The sequence below is a fragment of the Harmonia axyridis genome, chromosome 2 (assembly GCF_914767665.1).
Source record: "Harmonia axyridis chromosome 2, icHarAxyr1.1, whole genome shotgun sequence".
NCBI classification, from domain to species: domain Eukaryota; kingdom Metazoa; phylum Arthropoda; class Insecta; order Coleoptera; family Coccinellidae; genus Harmonia; species Harmonia axyridis.
Window position 1 is genome coordinate 57,858,842 of NC_059502.1, and position 16,270 is coordinate 57,875,111.

Here is a 16,270-nt window from a genome sequence, read left to right on the forward strand (position 1 = left end):
TCTAGTTTCCAACCGTTCGTCGTTGGAACGAAGCTGGTAATACTGTAATCATCGAAACAAACATCGTAAAATTCAGAAGTACACAATCGAAGCATTAATCTTCGTCCACCGTCATGAACTTAATTACCTACTGGACGGACAGCATTTCGAACTTCCATATGGCTTTATTCGAAATGTCTTTCCCATAAAACGATAATTTCACGATTAATTCTACGTTTCGGAGCCGATTACAAACAAACGTCCGCTCTCGAACGACACAAACACGGATAACTTTCGAGTTAGGTTCCTGAAAAATTCACCATTTGTGAGTCGGCTCGTAATTACTTTTAAAGTGATCGCGAACGTGGTCATTCATTAAGGAACGAGTGAGTTGTTTCGAAGTTTGTCGAACGGTAAGTTATCATTATTCTATTGGTATAAAGTTTGAACGAGAGATAATTAACTTCTATGATTCATAACTAACTAGCTAGGGTTGAAAATAGCAATAGCTTGAAAAAAATCAAAGAAGTTACTGACTATCGCACTGACTTAAAATCAGGGGATTTTGAGCGCTCGTTTTTTCGTATGCCGTTGGATACCACAGTGCTGAATATAACAGGCAATTGAAAAGTCCCCGGCCTACCATAGTAACACATTTTTTTTTGGCAAAATTCTATTTTATTATTCAATATAGTTGCCTTCGAGGGCGATACAGCGATTATAGCGATCTTACAACTTTTCGATACCTACCATTTTTGTAGAACGATTTGTCTTTCGCTTCAAAAAAGGCTTCAGTTTCGGCGATTACTTCTTCATTGGTGCTAAATTTCTTTCCAGCGAGCATTCTTTTGAGGTCTGAGAATAGGGAAAAGTCGCTGGGGATCAGATCTGGCGAATACGGTGGATGCAGAAGCAATTCGAAACCCAATTCATGCAATTTTGCCATTGTTTTCATTGATTCGTGACACGGCATATTGTCTCGATGAAACAGCACTTTTTTTTTCTTCAAATGGAGCCGTTTTTTTAACGATTTCATCCTTCAAGCGATCCAATAACGCTATATAATAATCGCTGTTGATGGTCTGGCCCTTTTGGCAGTAATAAATGAATATTATACATTGCGCATCCCAAAATACTGATGTCATAACCTTGCCAGCTGACTGTTGTGTTTTTCCTCGCTTTGGATTCGGTTCATCATGTGCAGTCCACTCAGTTCTCGATTGGCCTCCGAAGTGTAATGATTGAGTCATGTTTCATCTATTGTCACATATCGACGCAAGTTTATTGCACTTAAACAGCTTCAAACACTGCTCAGAATCATTAACACGTTGTTGCTTTTGATCGATTGTGAGTTCGCGCGGCACTCATTTTGCTCACAGCATTCTCACGTACAAACAAATATTAGTGAATGATATGATATATACGTTCAGGTGATATCTTCACAATGTCAGCTATCTCGATCAACTGCACTTTACGGTCATTCAACATTATTTTGTGATCTTTTTTGATTTTTTCGTCTGACAGCCTCTTTTGGGCGTCCAATGCGTTCGCCGTCTTCGGTGCTCATTTCACCACGTTTAAACTCAGCATACCAATCAATGGTGGTTGATTTTCCTGGTGCAGATCCCAGAAACTCTTTATCAAGCCAAGATTTTGCTTCAACTGTATTCTTTTCCCTTCAAAAAGCAATATTTTATCAGCACATGAAATTCTTTTTTTTCCATCTTTTTTCAAATTACAATAGTATCTATACTCACATTGCAATATCTCACAAACTAATGGTCGGACTGCTGTCAAATTTTGACACGTATCGTTTGAAAGTTGGTACAAACTAAATTACTTAATCTTAGTGAGAAGTTTTCCTGAAAATTTTTGGGCAGTTCTCGCAACCAACCAAATTTTGTCATCTTGAAATATTATTTACCTCAAAGTTTCACACGTAGTTTAAGAAATTTTCGAACATGTAATTTCAAATTCAGAATAATTTCAAGTTCAAGCCACTCTGCATTGACTTGTTGTTGATTTATTATGTGAGAGAAGCGAAAAAAAAAACAATTGTTTAGAGTTTGCAGTTCTTTTTTTGTACTGTTCATTAATAAATTATTAGGAAAACAACTTCAACAACATAATTTATTCGATGGAGAGCAAAACTGTATCCCGATATTCTCACACAAATTTATTCAATATTCATGTAGCATATAAAAGTGTCATTCTTTACACCAATCACATTTAGTCAGTTTCGCGTTCCTCTGATTCGCTTTCAAAAAAGGATAAAACCGCTATTCGCACAATTTCCCCATATAATCATCTGATTTTCTTTCAATTCGCTGTAGTAGTGGAAGGATCCTTCTTCAGGAAGCATTTCTCGCTAAAGGTCGGTACACAATGAGCGTATAAAAAGGATCACAATGCTATGATATAACACGTCCTAGACGTCCAAAGCCGCCGAGGTGAGTTATAAATAGAAATGAAACGTTTCTTTCACAATAGATAAAATCACTTCGATCGTGAGAAATTATTAACAAATAGAAGGTAAATAAATGTTCATAATTGCATATCTTACTCGAATCGATTTATTATGTTTAATGAAATACGTAGCTCGTTATGAGCTATCTATTCAGTGGCTTTTTCGCTGGTTTTTCTCAATTAACGCAGAACGGTTAATCTCTGTTTTTTACTGAACGGTTGAAATGAGTGTTTCTTAAATGGAACAAGTTTATATCTGTGGACATAAAATTGAGGAAAACCTTGATTTGAAGCCGGCAGCTTTTGAGCGAACGTTCATTCATGCGCCAATTGCGTATATACTACTGATGCATGAATGTACGAGCGACCAAAAGCTTCTGACTTCATGTCAGTCTTCCTCCTTTTTTTTCTGTATTCTCTCTAAATTTGCTATGGTTCTATTCACATGAACTTTTGCAAGAAGCTTGGAATGGTTGTACTTCATCTGCAAAATCTCAACACGATCTGATAGGTAATTACGGAAATATTGGGTGTTTCTTTTCCAATATTCTTCTTGAATGATGATTATGATAATGTAATAATCAGCTTGAATTTTGGATGAAGCTTTCAGTAATTAATTCATATCAACACGCGAAATGAACAATTTTCGAATTTTTTTCTATGGTTCTGGTTTTTGATCAACCGGAAATTTCACTTCCGCTTTCCAAACATAAATTTTCATTTCGATCGAATATGCAGTTACGGCATCCCCAGATTTACGATTGATCCATTGATTTTTCTTGAAATAGATCCTTTTTTTTTATGTTTTGGATGGCCTTCACAAGTTGAGTATTTTTTTTTGACTAAATGTTTTAGTGAATTGAAATTTCGAAGCGTTCGAATTGAAGTTACTCCTCATAACGGTACAGTTAACTGTTACAAATAGGATTTCTTCGATTTCAGATGCTGAAACGAACGTACGGCCATAGAATTCACCTGCGTGAATAACGATTGTTCTGTCGGCTAATGGAGGTTCTTCGCATCTCTCGTTAATTCCTGCTTTTTTTTTCGCGCGAGATTCGTAACCAGCGCGATAATTTTTCCTCCTCACCACAGACACAACACAACGTCCTCCGCTAATACCATAAGAGATCGTGGTTTTTATAATATACGAACGACCTGGATGTCATGCTAAGATAGTTCAAACAAAATGATAATGCGCCGGTTGTGTTCCATGAGAACTTTCTCACCGCGCGTTAGCTTCGTAATTCTGCGGCGACAGTTAGTTATGTCGAAAAATTCGAATAATACCAAAACGGATTTACGAGATATATAAAATATAATTGGGCCGACGGTCGTAATAAGGAAGACGCTGCTCGGCCGGTGTCTTTTTTCACTCGATTTTTTCCCTAATGATCGTTAAATGAGTGATTGCCGATTGTTCGTCGGGGTCAATAATGCGATTAAAGCTCGACTGACGGATCAATTTGTAAATCTTCGACGATGGGGAATCTAGGCGGTCCAATTAGAGAGCGATCGAAGGCGATTTTATGGGGCGTGATGGCCCCAGACGTTGGGTCTAGGCGGTCGATCTCTGTGCGTCTCTAGTTGATACGCGATATCGCCGAAAGTTCCCCGGTGTGCGTGTTTTTTTGACCGGATCAGATGACGTGCGAGAAGATATGCCGCAGGGAGCGTTTGTGTCTTGTTTATCTGTTTTTGTGCGCGAAAGTAGTGAATGGCTGTGATTGCTTTGAAACTAGTAGTTGATATTTGTTTATGCCGATGAAGAATCAACTATTATTTTGTCGGGTCGGCTGTTATAATGGTCTGTAGAAAAACAAGACCTAAAGTCGAGTCATTTCGTAGTTTTACCTGGAAAGTTTCGAATATTGGTGATTTTAAAGATTTCGATGTGCTTTTTTCGAATGCAATCTTTGCCACTTCGTTTCCTTGCTGCTCGCGCCACTATCTTGGAAAATCGCGTCCAGAATTTTTTGGTAATAACTCCTTTCCAACTCATTTTATGATCAAAACAGCTATTTGAAATACTAAACTAGATAATATTTGCACAATTTATCAGGTGTACAACTTTGCTTCAGCCGTTTTGCAATAAATGGCTGTAGCGGTAAATGGTAGTCGAAATAAATAGATTGTAGATGTCATACAATAAGCTTAGGTATTTGTAAACATAACGCCATCGAAATATTAGTCGATTTGTGTCTGCATCATAAAGTTATTCTCGATTAAACATGTCAGCTTACGAGCCAAATTCTCGTCATTTGCGGGGTATTAGTTTTCTGTTTCAATAAGAAGAAATTTGCGGCTGAGGCTAATCGATTGCTCTCAAATACCTATGGTGAGGCCGCTATTAGTGAAAGAACGTGCCGAGAGTGGTTTCAACGCTTCAAGAACGGTGATTTAGATGTCGAAGACCGGTGGAAAAGAGAAGGTTTTCGAAGATGCAGAATTGGAGGCATCACTTGATCAAGACTAGTGTCAAACGCAATAAGAATTGTCAGGATCATTGGAAGTGACGCAACAAAACATTTCAAAACACCTGAAAGTCATGGCGATGATTCAGAAACAAGGAAATTGGGTGCCGTACGAGTTGAAGCCGAGAAATGTTGAACGGCGTTTGTTTGCTTGTGAACAGCTGCTTGCAAGGCAAAGACGGAAGGGATTTCTACTTCGCATTGTGAATTGAGGCAAAAAATGGGTTCATTCCGTTAATCCCAAGCGTAGAAAATCATAAGGATATCCCGGCCATGCTTCCACGTCGATAACCAAACCAAATATTCATGGTTCAGTAGGTATTTGGTGGGACCAGCTCGGCGTAGTGTATTATGAGTTGTTGAAACCGACTGAAACAATCACAGGCGATCGTTATCGAACGCAATTAATGCGATTGAGTCGAGCATTGCAAGATAAACGGCCGAAATACAACGAGAAACATGATAAAGTGATTTTCCAGCATGACAATTCTCGACCCATGTTGCGAAAGTGGTTAAGACATACTTGGAAACGTTGAAATGGAAAGTCCTATCCCACACGTCGTATTCCACAGACGTTACTCCTTCGGACTTTCACTTGTTTCGATCAATGGCACACGACCTGGCTGACCAGCACTTCCGGTCTTCTGAAGAAGTGAAAAATTGTATCGATCCATGGATCGCTTCAATAGATGACCAAGATTGCAAGTGGCAAAGTTCAAGTTCGGAAAAAGCACATCGAAATCTATAAAATTACCAATTTTCAAGACTTACGGAAAACATTCCAGGAAACCAACTCCCTTCTTCCTACCCAATGAATAGACTACTAGATGTATATTTCAAAATTCATATGAGACATTGAGTCATTCAAAAAGACCTAATAGACATGTGAATGATCCTTTTCTCGATTTATCACAAATGTTTATGATTATAATTGAGTGGCCAATTGAATAAACAAGTGTGTGGATATAATGCAAAGATCATAAATTCATTGATTCCAAGTGAAGTCGGAAGGAAACCGTCCACAATTTTAATTCAAGATAAATTGCTCGATGAAACACAAAATATGCATTTTTCATCGAAATTTATTGTATCGCATCAAAGAAGACACCTCCGAAGTGATATATTAAATATTAACGTCAACAAATAATCTATAATTCTCTTTCATGTCAGTTTTTTAACTGAATCGAAGCAGTAATTTAAAGCCTGGAAAGAGAAACAAGTCGGCTGGAGCCGTATCAAAAGAGTACAGTAGTAGTTCGATGATTTTTGATGAGTTTTTGCCTGAATCATATAGTAAATTATTTGATTTTTCTTTCCACAAATAAAGTCGTTCACGGTGCGATAGTCAAAAAGGATTGATGCTTCATTCAATATTTTCATCCCTTATAAGGATAGCAAAACAGTTGCCTTTCCATTATAACAGTATTTTTACGTTTCTGCAATTTGTGAATTTTTGGTGAATTTAACATTCTATATAGTTGTATGATCCAATAAGAGTTGAGGAATTGAAATCTATCGATTTTTTTCGATTTTCAGTTCTAGTTTGAAATGCATACAAGTATGTATTATGAAAAGAAAACTCAAGTCGACAAACCTGGGTTTTGTCAATACTTCAGACCACAGCAACTGTTTCACTATTGCCGGCCGAGAAGGTGCTTCACGACAACCCAAAAGTGCTTTAGTTTCTGCAAACTGTTTCTGCGAAATTTTCACCATTTTTGTTGTAAATTCTAGCAATTTCGAAGCGTGCATTGTTTCATCTTTAGTAATGGCGTAGTTTTTACTTGTAAAATGTCTAAAGGCAATTTCAAAAGTGCCATCTGCCACCGGCTATTCAAAATGAAATTTCTTATTGGAAATTTTTTTATATATTTTGTGAGGTCGTAGGACCTTTATGTAATTTCATATTTTATTCATTTGAGTGTGTCCAATTGAATATTCCAAATTCAATGTCCCGGTTTTAATCGCATTATATACTGGACTACCAAACACAAGTACCCGAATTTTATATACATTCTTTATATTCGGAAAGTCTCGATAATATAAAACAATTCATATAAATATAAATAAGAGTCCCTTTACTATGAAATGGTTGTTTTATTTTTGTATTTAATGCTGAATAGATTGCTATTATATGCACGATTCTCATGACGTACAATTTTTTTTCAGGCAGGAGACGATCGTCACATCAGCACAAGAAAACACCCCCCTGGGTGAATTTTTTAGTTTTAGTGTTAGCCTCATCGTTATTCAGCATAGTTGGTAAGTACCCGATTTTCTATGCCACCTAATTCGATTAATATCTCAATTAGACGGAAATAATAGTGACGCACGTAGTAGGTATGAAATTAAATTCGGTTCAATTTGACATATTACGAAAGGTCACGTTAAATATAGTTCATTAGAGCACGAAAATATCAATTACCTCTTGAGTATATATATGCGGTATGAGGTGCGTTTATAGAAGCATCGTTTATTCATCGATTGAGAAAACGTAAATGGGTACCTACTTTTTTTTATTTCATTAGCCACATTATTCGAGTTAGATTGAATTTATCTATGGAGTTTATTAAATATCAGGCCTGAAGGATATTTTTTAGTTGTGCACAATAGGATACTCTTGATATGTGTTTTTAAATTGATTCCTTTTTGGGAGACTACGATTGTATATAAGGTAAATATTGTGAGCATTGTCGAGAAGGGCTTAACAAATTAGCATTTCATAACAATGATATGTTAATATTTGTTTTATGTGTATATCCATTTATAGGTGATGGAATTCCTGATTGACAACGTTATATTTCTTAATATTGTGTTATTCTCAAATGATATGATCGCAATAATGATCGCAATAATGTGGAAAGGTGAAACTTCGTTGGAAGGAAATGAGTAATTTCCAGTTGAAAATTCCTTTTAAGTATGTCATTAAATGACTTCAGTGTTACAAAACTGCCTTTTCAGATAGTCAGGTTTTTCTTCAAGGTTCCAAACTATTCATCTATTGCATACATTTTTTTTTTTTCGAAAAATGTGTCATTTACGATAAAAATTACCGAGATTACCTAGTTTAGAACATGGCTTTATGTATAAAAAGGTTATAATATTTATTTCTGTATACAGCGTATCATTTGTAAGGATAGCTTCATTATTTGGATTGATTTCAAATTGACGTATTTTCATTGTATTTCATTCGAAACTTTTACATCCAATCTTCTCATTTGAAGTTTTTTCTATGATAATTTGTGTATAGTTAGTTTTGAGGTATGACAATTTCAGGTGATTTTTTATTTTATTTTCAATCTGGGAATAGTTAATGAAAGTTTTATATGAAAAAAAAATATGTAGCAAAATTCTCTTTCTTCCATTCATGATTTTGACGTCAACTAACATGAATAGGTAATTTAATTTAAGGAGTTTTTTGATTGTGTACCAAGATTTCAGGACTTCATATGAGAATGGTTGTTGAAATGATGGATTTCAAGAGTTGACCATTTTCTTGACATTTGCTTTTGAATTGTTTTCTACTTTTCTTCAATTCGGATAAAAAAAACATTAAGAAAATACATCAGGAATTTCTGGTCTTCGAGTAAATAAAGCCATTCGATGAAATTTGTAGATGATGAATCAGAATCTCATAAAGGCCACAACTATGCCAAATTGTAATGGGAAATTGCCAAATACTATTTCAGACAGGCAACTTCTAGGGGCTGTAGCTTCCAATTAATGTGAATAGTATGATCGTTCTGATTGGATCTTTCCTTATGTACTTGTTTCTGATTTTGAAACACACAACTAAATGTGGTTGAGTGTAGGAATAGTCTCTCTTCATAGAACAAATTCAATTTTTCGGTGTACTAGACGTTCTTATCTTTCACTTTTTTATTATATAGATATATATTCTTTTGAGAAAGAGAAATACAAAATATTAATTTCAAACAATCAAGCATATGTGTCGATGAATCTCAGTATTAGCAGAGGAAATGTAACGGGGCATCATACATTTCAACGTATGATACAAAAGAACAGATAAAAACCTCAGCAAAAACTCTGTCTCCTCGTATCGGTGTAGTGACTGGTTTGTGTAAACGTTTACAGAATAAGCTGACATAATTTATATTGAAGGACTTCCTCTTCAACCAAAACAAAATTTCCTTTATCCTCTCTTTTCGGTTGACGACTCTATAATTTCCAATTGTATCCTAAAACAAACAAAAAAGAAGCAGAAAGGAGTACTAAATATTAGTTTTCATTATATCGATTTGAAGCTAACTACCCATTCTAAAAAAGAATCTGAAACTGAATGGATAGCTTGGAAACCATCATGAAATTTATAAATCGGACAATCATTCACCAAGTGGTCAATGGTCTCTTCTACACCACACTCACATAGTGGGCTATCAATAGAACGCCATTTGAAGAGGGTACTATTACAACGACCATGACCAGTTCTAAGTCTATTCTATAGATGAAGTGTCTTCATGCATACCTGTAAGAAATATGATAATTTTAATTTTTAAGTCAAAGACTGAGTGTCAAACTTTGTCGAAAGTATTTATCTTGTTTTTATGGATTGAAATCATATTTCACGCAATTCCTTAAAATCGATTGAACATAAGGAGCTGTACGACAGTTGTCCGTTAAAGTATACTTTCTTCATCGAAAATAAGAAGTTTTCACACGTTCTTTATTACTTTTTAAACGCACTTCCCGTGGTCACCTAACCACAACTTATTATTTTCATATATGAAAAAATCTAAGAAGAAAGCAATTTCCCTCGTCTAATTGATCGGATACTTACGTAAAAAAGCCGAAACTTTCTGCTTGCGCCACCTCGGGCATTACGTTCACACAAGGCGATCATTAATTAACGACGCGTTAAAATCCCGACTCTCTCGAACGAAGGGTGTCACACACAAAGTCCAGGGGCGTCAGAGGACGTTAACGACGAAACGACCAATCTGTAGAGAAGGGGCAATCGACAGGGGAGTGCGCTCGTAAATCATGAAAAGCAATTTTCCCTATCCCTTGATCCGAACGTAGGGTTTCGATAGTCACTTTGCAGCCACGTTGATTGTTAGATGCGATTGTGTGATGATCACAGATCAAAAAAATGAGCGTTTGCTTATTCAGAAAAATAAAACGTTGAACTCGTGATTAAAACAATGAGGCTTCATATAAAGGATCTCCCTTTTTGTGGTTCCGAAAGTAAAAGTAGATAAAACTCACTTCCATTTATAATATCGATCAAATCTTTAGTTATAATATTACAAGAGCATAGACAATATTCGATTGTATACTTCTCGAAACGTAATCTTATAATGATGGAGATGCAAATCCAGATGAAAAATGAGTCATAGCGTGCTGTAAGACAAGCCCAACTGTTTTGCGCGCCGAAGAATGGATAAATTTGGATCTTCTTCAGCACTTTCACTTACAGCAGCATGATGTTTGGACCTTAAAACATCAGTTACACATCAAGTTTGTTCGAATTTAACACTGTCTTACCAATGGACTAGTTTTCATTTTTTTGTTAAGGATTAATTCTAAAGATCTAAGTAAAATGAAACAAAAATGTGGAAGAATCATTGAAATATCTCTAGAAATGAAAAAGTTATGGGACTTTGAAGTTGCGCTTGGAAGAATAATTTCATAGTAAGTGTAAGTGGCGTGACGTCACACACTAGACGACTGTTGTTCGCAGAGTGCTTACGAATTTATTGGTGTACAATCACTTGTGCCGTTCGTGTCGTGTTTTGTTCGTTACACGATGGCTGAAATAACGTACTATATACATACATATAATATACTTTTTTCTCTTTTTACTTTTTACTCCTCACATAAATATGTTTTGCCATTGATAGACTTCAACAACCAGTACTCAACTACAAACTGTTTATGAAACGTTTTTTGAATAAATCATCGTTACTTACTTGAAAAGTTCTCCCTTTATTTACGCACTGACATAAGATGGATTTGAAGAAAAAAACTCCATCACTGCGAATATATCTATTTTAGGCAAATTGTCACTTTGTCCTTTCACGAAGCCTTCTTTCATTATGGTGATATAAAAACAAAACTCGAGTTAAAACTACACTGTACAACTACAAACGGCGCGAGAGCCTTGGCGCGGCTAAGTATTTAAACGTAATTTATGGTGTAGCGATCACAGGCAAGTGCCGTGACGTCACAGACCAAAGACGTTCCGCGCTAAAATACGTAATTTAAATAATCTATTTCTCAGTCATTTATTGATGGATTTTCAAAATTTTTTCACTGATTTATCAGTTTTGCTCTATATTTTAATTCTATCGTGCCAAATATAGTATTATCGACATCACTAAACTAGTCCATTGTACGCTCAGATGAACGATTATGTCGACCATAGTTTGCCCGTAATGCACGAAAAGTACTTGCTACAGAATCATTATTGTTTGAACAAAAATTGGTAACTCTAAATAAAGGACCCCGCACGTTTAGTACGGGAAATGGCTTTCCGTGAATTTGGCTGAATTTTTGATATGTTGTAGTTCTTGATGAACTGATCAGAAAAGTCCGTAGCCACAAAGCTCAAAAATGGACAGTTTTCGAGATATGGAGCTTTGAAAATGGATTTTTTGCAATTTTTGGGGTTTTTGCTCATCAATCGGGGAGCTCTCATTTATGGTTTTGATGGAATTTGGATGTTCGGCGGCCAGAACCCGACTGAGAAATGATCTACCTTGGTTATATCATCGATAATTTTTTATACACTGCTCCACATTGGCTATGAAATGAGATACAAAATCCAAGATCTTCCATACATCTTTTCATGCCACACAGAATAATTCACATGACCGAGAAACGACATATTGTGAGATTTTTTTAAGAGAGACCATAAAAACTGAATCCTCATATATCTGATGTCCAATAATATCAAATATGTTAGCCAAAATGTTCATAACCAGGCACCGCTAGCTGTAATGGGGGAAAATGGGAAAATCATAATCATATATCCTCAGGGATAACAATTGTGATCACTATTGATGTCATTTACATATGATATGTGATTTGTTTCTCACAAATCTCGATAATCTGACAATGGGGTGCCAAGACATTTTCCTCAGAATGTCTCGAAATTGATGATAGCATCTCACAGACAAACGAATCCGTGAAAATGTCTGCAGTTTTGATACAATACAGTACTATCTGGGTAGAATATAGAAGTCCAAGTGTTGGAAGCTAACTATGAATGGAACTTCCGATATTAACCCACGAATTCTTGAAAATAATTTTTTTTTTCTATGAACTTTTTGAACTTCACACATACGAATGAATATTATCTAATAATATGATCGTTGGCAAAATGAATGAGTATATCAATCAAAAAAAATATAATAATGAGAATAACATTCATAATAATAATAACAATAATGATAATTTTGCCCTCGATTCGATTCATAATATTCTAAATGATTTCTTGCGATTGCTAATATAATTTCAAATTGTTTTTTGTTTATTATCATTATTGTTATTATTATGAAAGTCACTCTCATTATTATATTGTTTTTGATTGATCTACTCATTCATTTAGCCAACGATCATATTATTAGATAGTATTCATTCGTATGTGTGAAGTTCAAAAAGTTCATAGAAAAAAAAATTATTTTCAAGAATTCGTGGGTTAATATCGGATGTTCCATTCATAGTTAGCTTCCAACACTTGGACTTCTATATTCTACCCGTATAGTACTATATTGCATCAAAACTGCAGACATTTTCACGGATTCGTTTGTCTGTGAGATGCTATCATCAATTTCGAGACATTCCAAGGAAAATGTCTTGGCACCCCATTGTCAGATTATCGAGATTTGTGAGAAACAAATCACATATCATATGTAAATGAGATCAATAGTGATCACAATTGTTATCCCTGAGGAAATATGATTATGATTTTCCCATTTTCCCCCATTACAGCTCGCGATGCCTGGTTATGAACATTTCGGCTAACATATTTGATATTATTGGACATCAGATATATGAGGATTCAGATATTATGGCCTGTCTTAAAAAAATCTCACAATATGTCGTTTCTCGGTCATGTGAATTATTCTGGCATCATCTTGTGGCTTGAAAAGATGTATGGAAGATCTTGGATTTTATATCTCATTTCATAGCCAATGTGGAGCAGTGTATAAAAAATTATCGATGGCGGTGCCTAATATAACCAAGGTAGATCATTTCTCAGTCGGGTTCTGGCCGCCGAACATCCAAATTCCATCAAAACCAGAAATGAGAGCTCCCCGATTGATGAGCAAAAACCCCAAAAATTGCAAAAAATCCATTTTCAAAGCTCCATATCTCGAAAACTGTCCATTTTTGAGCTTTGTGGCTAAGGACTTTTCTGATCAGTTCATCAAGAACTACAACATATCAAAAATTCAGCCAAATTCACGGAAAGCCATTTTCCGTACTAAACGTGCGGGGTCCTTTAACAGAACATCTTGATCAAGACGCATTTCTGAAATATTATGAAACTGATGGAGTTTTATTTCATCAGACACGAATATTATAATTCAATTGGGATTTCAAATCCGATGCAATGAAATAAAACCTTCAATTAAGGGATTCAAATTCTTGTTAAACGCACAGTCGGTATTGAAAAGTGAAAAGAAAAGACTAGCCCGTATGAGATAATATCATATACGTGTGTATTACGACGAGTTCAACGTCTTTTTATCGCTTTGAATACCTTGAAGCTAGCCGTACTAGACACGTGAGTGACAGTAATTCTGGCAATTCTCAATCAGTGTAAATATGAATGAAATTCCTTTTCGAATATATATTACCTGAAGATACTGAATAGTTCATCAGTTAAGTATTATCAATCGTATGAATACTTAATGAAGGTTAAAAAAGCAGAGTGATGTTAACAACAAAAATTGTTTTTGGTTTGAGATATTCATTAAGACAAACAAAAAACGGGTGATAATGTTTTCAGATAATGTATCGTATTCTACTTAGTCAGGTGATTTCCTACGATGTATTTTCAGTAACATCTCCTGAAGACGCTCATAACTGTTGAATATTATAATATTTAGGAGTCTACTAGGGGAAAATCCACATTTTGCACGCTCTGGTTGATTGCGTGACGCTAGAACTGTCTGCGCTATTTTCTCCGTCCCCTTACCCATAAGATCATCATTATCTCCAAGTAAAACTATAGGTATGACAACAAATATTAATTATCCAGCGTTGGCAGAATTATCTCGAATTCGAAATTTCAGGTAGCTTAAAAAAATTGTAGGAATTAATATCTAAACTCATAACAATCTAGTAAAAATATTGAAGGTCAAAAACCTTCATTATTTTGTAGAAGTGAGTAATTTTGTTTTTTTTTTTCATTTGGAGTTGATCCAACTTCAAAAATACGAAATATGAATAATTATGTTATCCTCACATCGGATAACCTTATCGTATTTTTATGCCATTCAATCTGACAGGATATTTCTATTATATCGTCATGGTCATTCAACAATAGAAATATAATTTTGTGTATTCGTGTAATGATGGTACTAATCGTAGTGTAATTACATATATTTGTATCCAAAATAATACCCACATTTTATTAAATTAAAGAAAACGTATAAACCCAACATATTCATCTGATTTCGAATCAATTAGTTTGAAATAATTCTATTTTGGAACTAATCAAACTTCATAAAATTAGTAATCCTCTCGTTTATTTGCGATACTGGGTTAACCATGTCGTAATCCGGATTTCACAGCCCTGTTTCAATGACAGATGTCACACGTTTTGTTGAAGAAAAGCCATTTAACAATATGGATCGTTGATCTACTGATGAATGTATGAAAATTGTGAAAACTTGCTATAAAAATAATTGTTGCTGTATGCGAAAGTGTTGAAGAAGATCCAAAGTGATTCATTTCTCGTGGTGCACTACATTTGGCCCTCCCTTACGTATTTTGCATCAGGATTTTTAGTCCACTCTTATAAGGTTCAGTTGACACAAGAACTAAAGCCAGCTGACCATGGATGTTTTTAGAATATATGCCGATTGGGTGCTTGAACAACAACGTTTGAATGACGATTTTTCCAATTGAATGAGATAGAAAGATGTGGTTTCAGCAAGATGGTGCAACAAGCCACACAACACGGCTCGCTCTGGTTTAATTGCAAGAAAAATTGCAAGGGTGCGTAACTTGTCACTTTTGGATTTTTATGTTATGGGTTATGCTTTAACTAAAAACCAACATCCGTCGAGTTATTGGTTAGGTATTCCCTGAAATGTCATCGGAATTATTCTTTTTCCTCTATGGTGTTTCTTCTTCCTTTTTTTGTTAATGGAGAGTGTATATATATTCATTCATTTAATTTGTTTCTAATTTCTGAAATGTTAGAAAAATCTGCAGTTCGGCAACGCCGTGTTCAGGCGCCACGCGGTTACCGCTTATAATCGTTGGCCGTAACAGAATCATACATAATTAATTATCGCTTTTCGCTCGGCGTACGGAACACGTCTTGGTGGATTCAAAGAACGGCGCTCATCGCTGATAACGAGAGATAGAGCAAGCTGACCGTGACTCAACCCGTCTAGGCGATGCTCCACTGCCCGGTGGACGAGAAAAGATGCATCATGGAACGCTTTGAGCCGACGACTAGTTCTTATATTTTTCATAGAATTGTTTGAAAATTGTCCTGAAGTCGCAGCTGAAAGTTGAAATTATTCCAATAAGATTTCGATATGAAAAAAAACTAATATACTTCGAGAGGAATCAATGAATGTGTATTTCATCATGAAGAGACAGGTATGCCTCAGGTATTAAGGACATAAAACAAGAATAGCCAAATGCCCGCCACAGCTAAGGTTGGCAGCATCATATCCTTTACATAAAATTTTCCAATTTGCATATTCGCGACTATAAGTCCTCGATAACTTCATGAATTCCATCTTTAAGATCTTGAATCGATTGTGGAGCAATGTCATAGACCTTATCTTCAACATGGCTCCAAATAAGCAAATCGGAAGGTGTTAAATCACAAGATCTCCGTGGCCAATTGTGATAATCTCTTCGAGAAAAAACACGACCAGGAAACTTTTCTTGCAAAATTTGGATTGTTTAGTTGCTTGTGTGGCACCTAGCCTTGTTGAAAATAAAAATCATCCACATAAATATCTTCCAAATCCCGCTTAAAGAAATCGTTAATCATAGCTCGGTAGCGCAATCCATTCACTGTAACAGTTGCACCATCATTTTCGAATAAGTAAGGTTCAATCACACCACCAGCCCAAAAAGGCTTTTCAACAATCATTCTTGGATTTTCCGAGCCCCAAATACGACAATTCTGCTTC

At 35.5% G+C, this 16,270-nt stretch overlaps 1 protein-coding gene across 2 annotated transcripts in view; it reads left to right on the forward strand.

The window, feature by feature from the left end:
- Positions 1 to 16,270, forward strand: part of LOC123673936 — a 241,568-nt gene that overhangs the window by 153,595 nt on the left and 71,703 nt on the right. For both annotated transcript variants that reach the window (XM_045608704.1, XM_045608703.1), the window contains one exon: positions 7,089 to 7,181. In XM_045608704.1, coding sequence (XP_045464660.1) covers positions 7,089 to 7,181 — 93 coding nt within the window. The remainder of the gene's footprint in view (positions 1 to 7,088; positions 7,182 to 16,270) is intronic.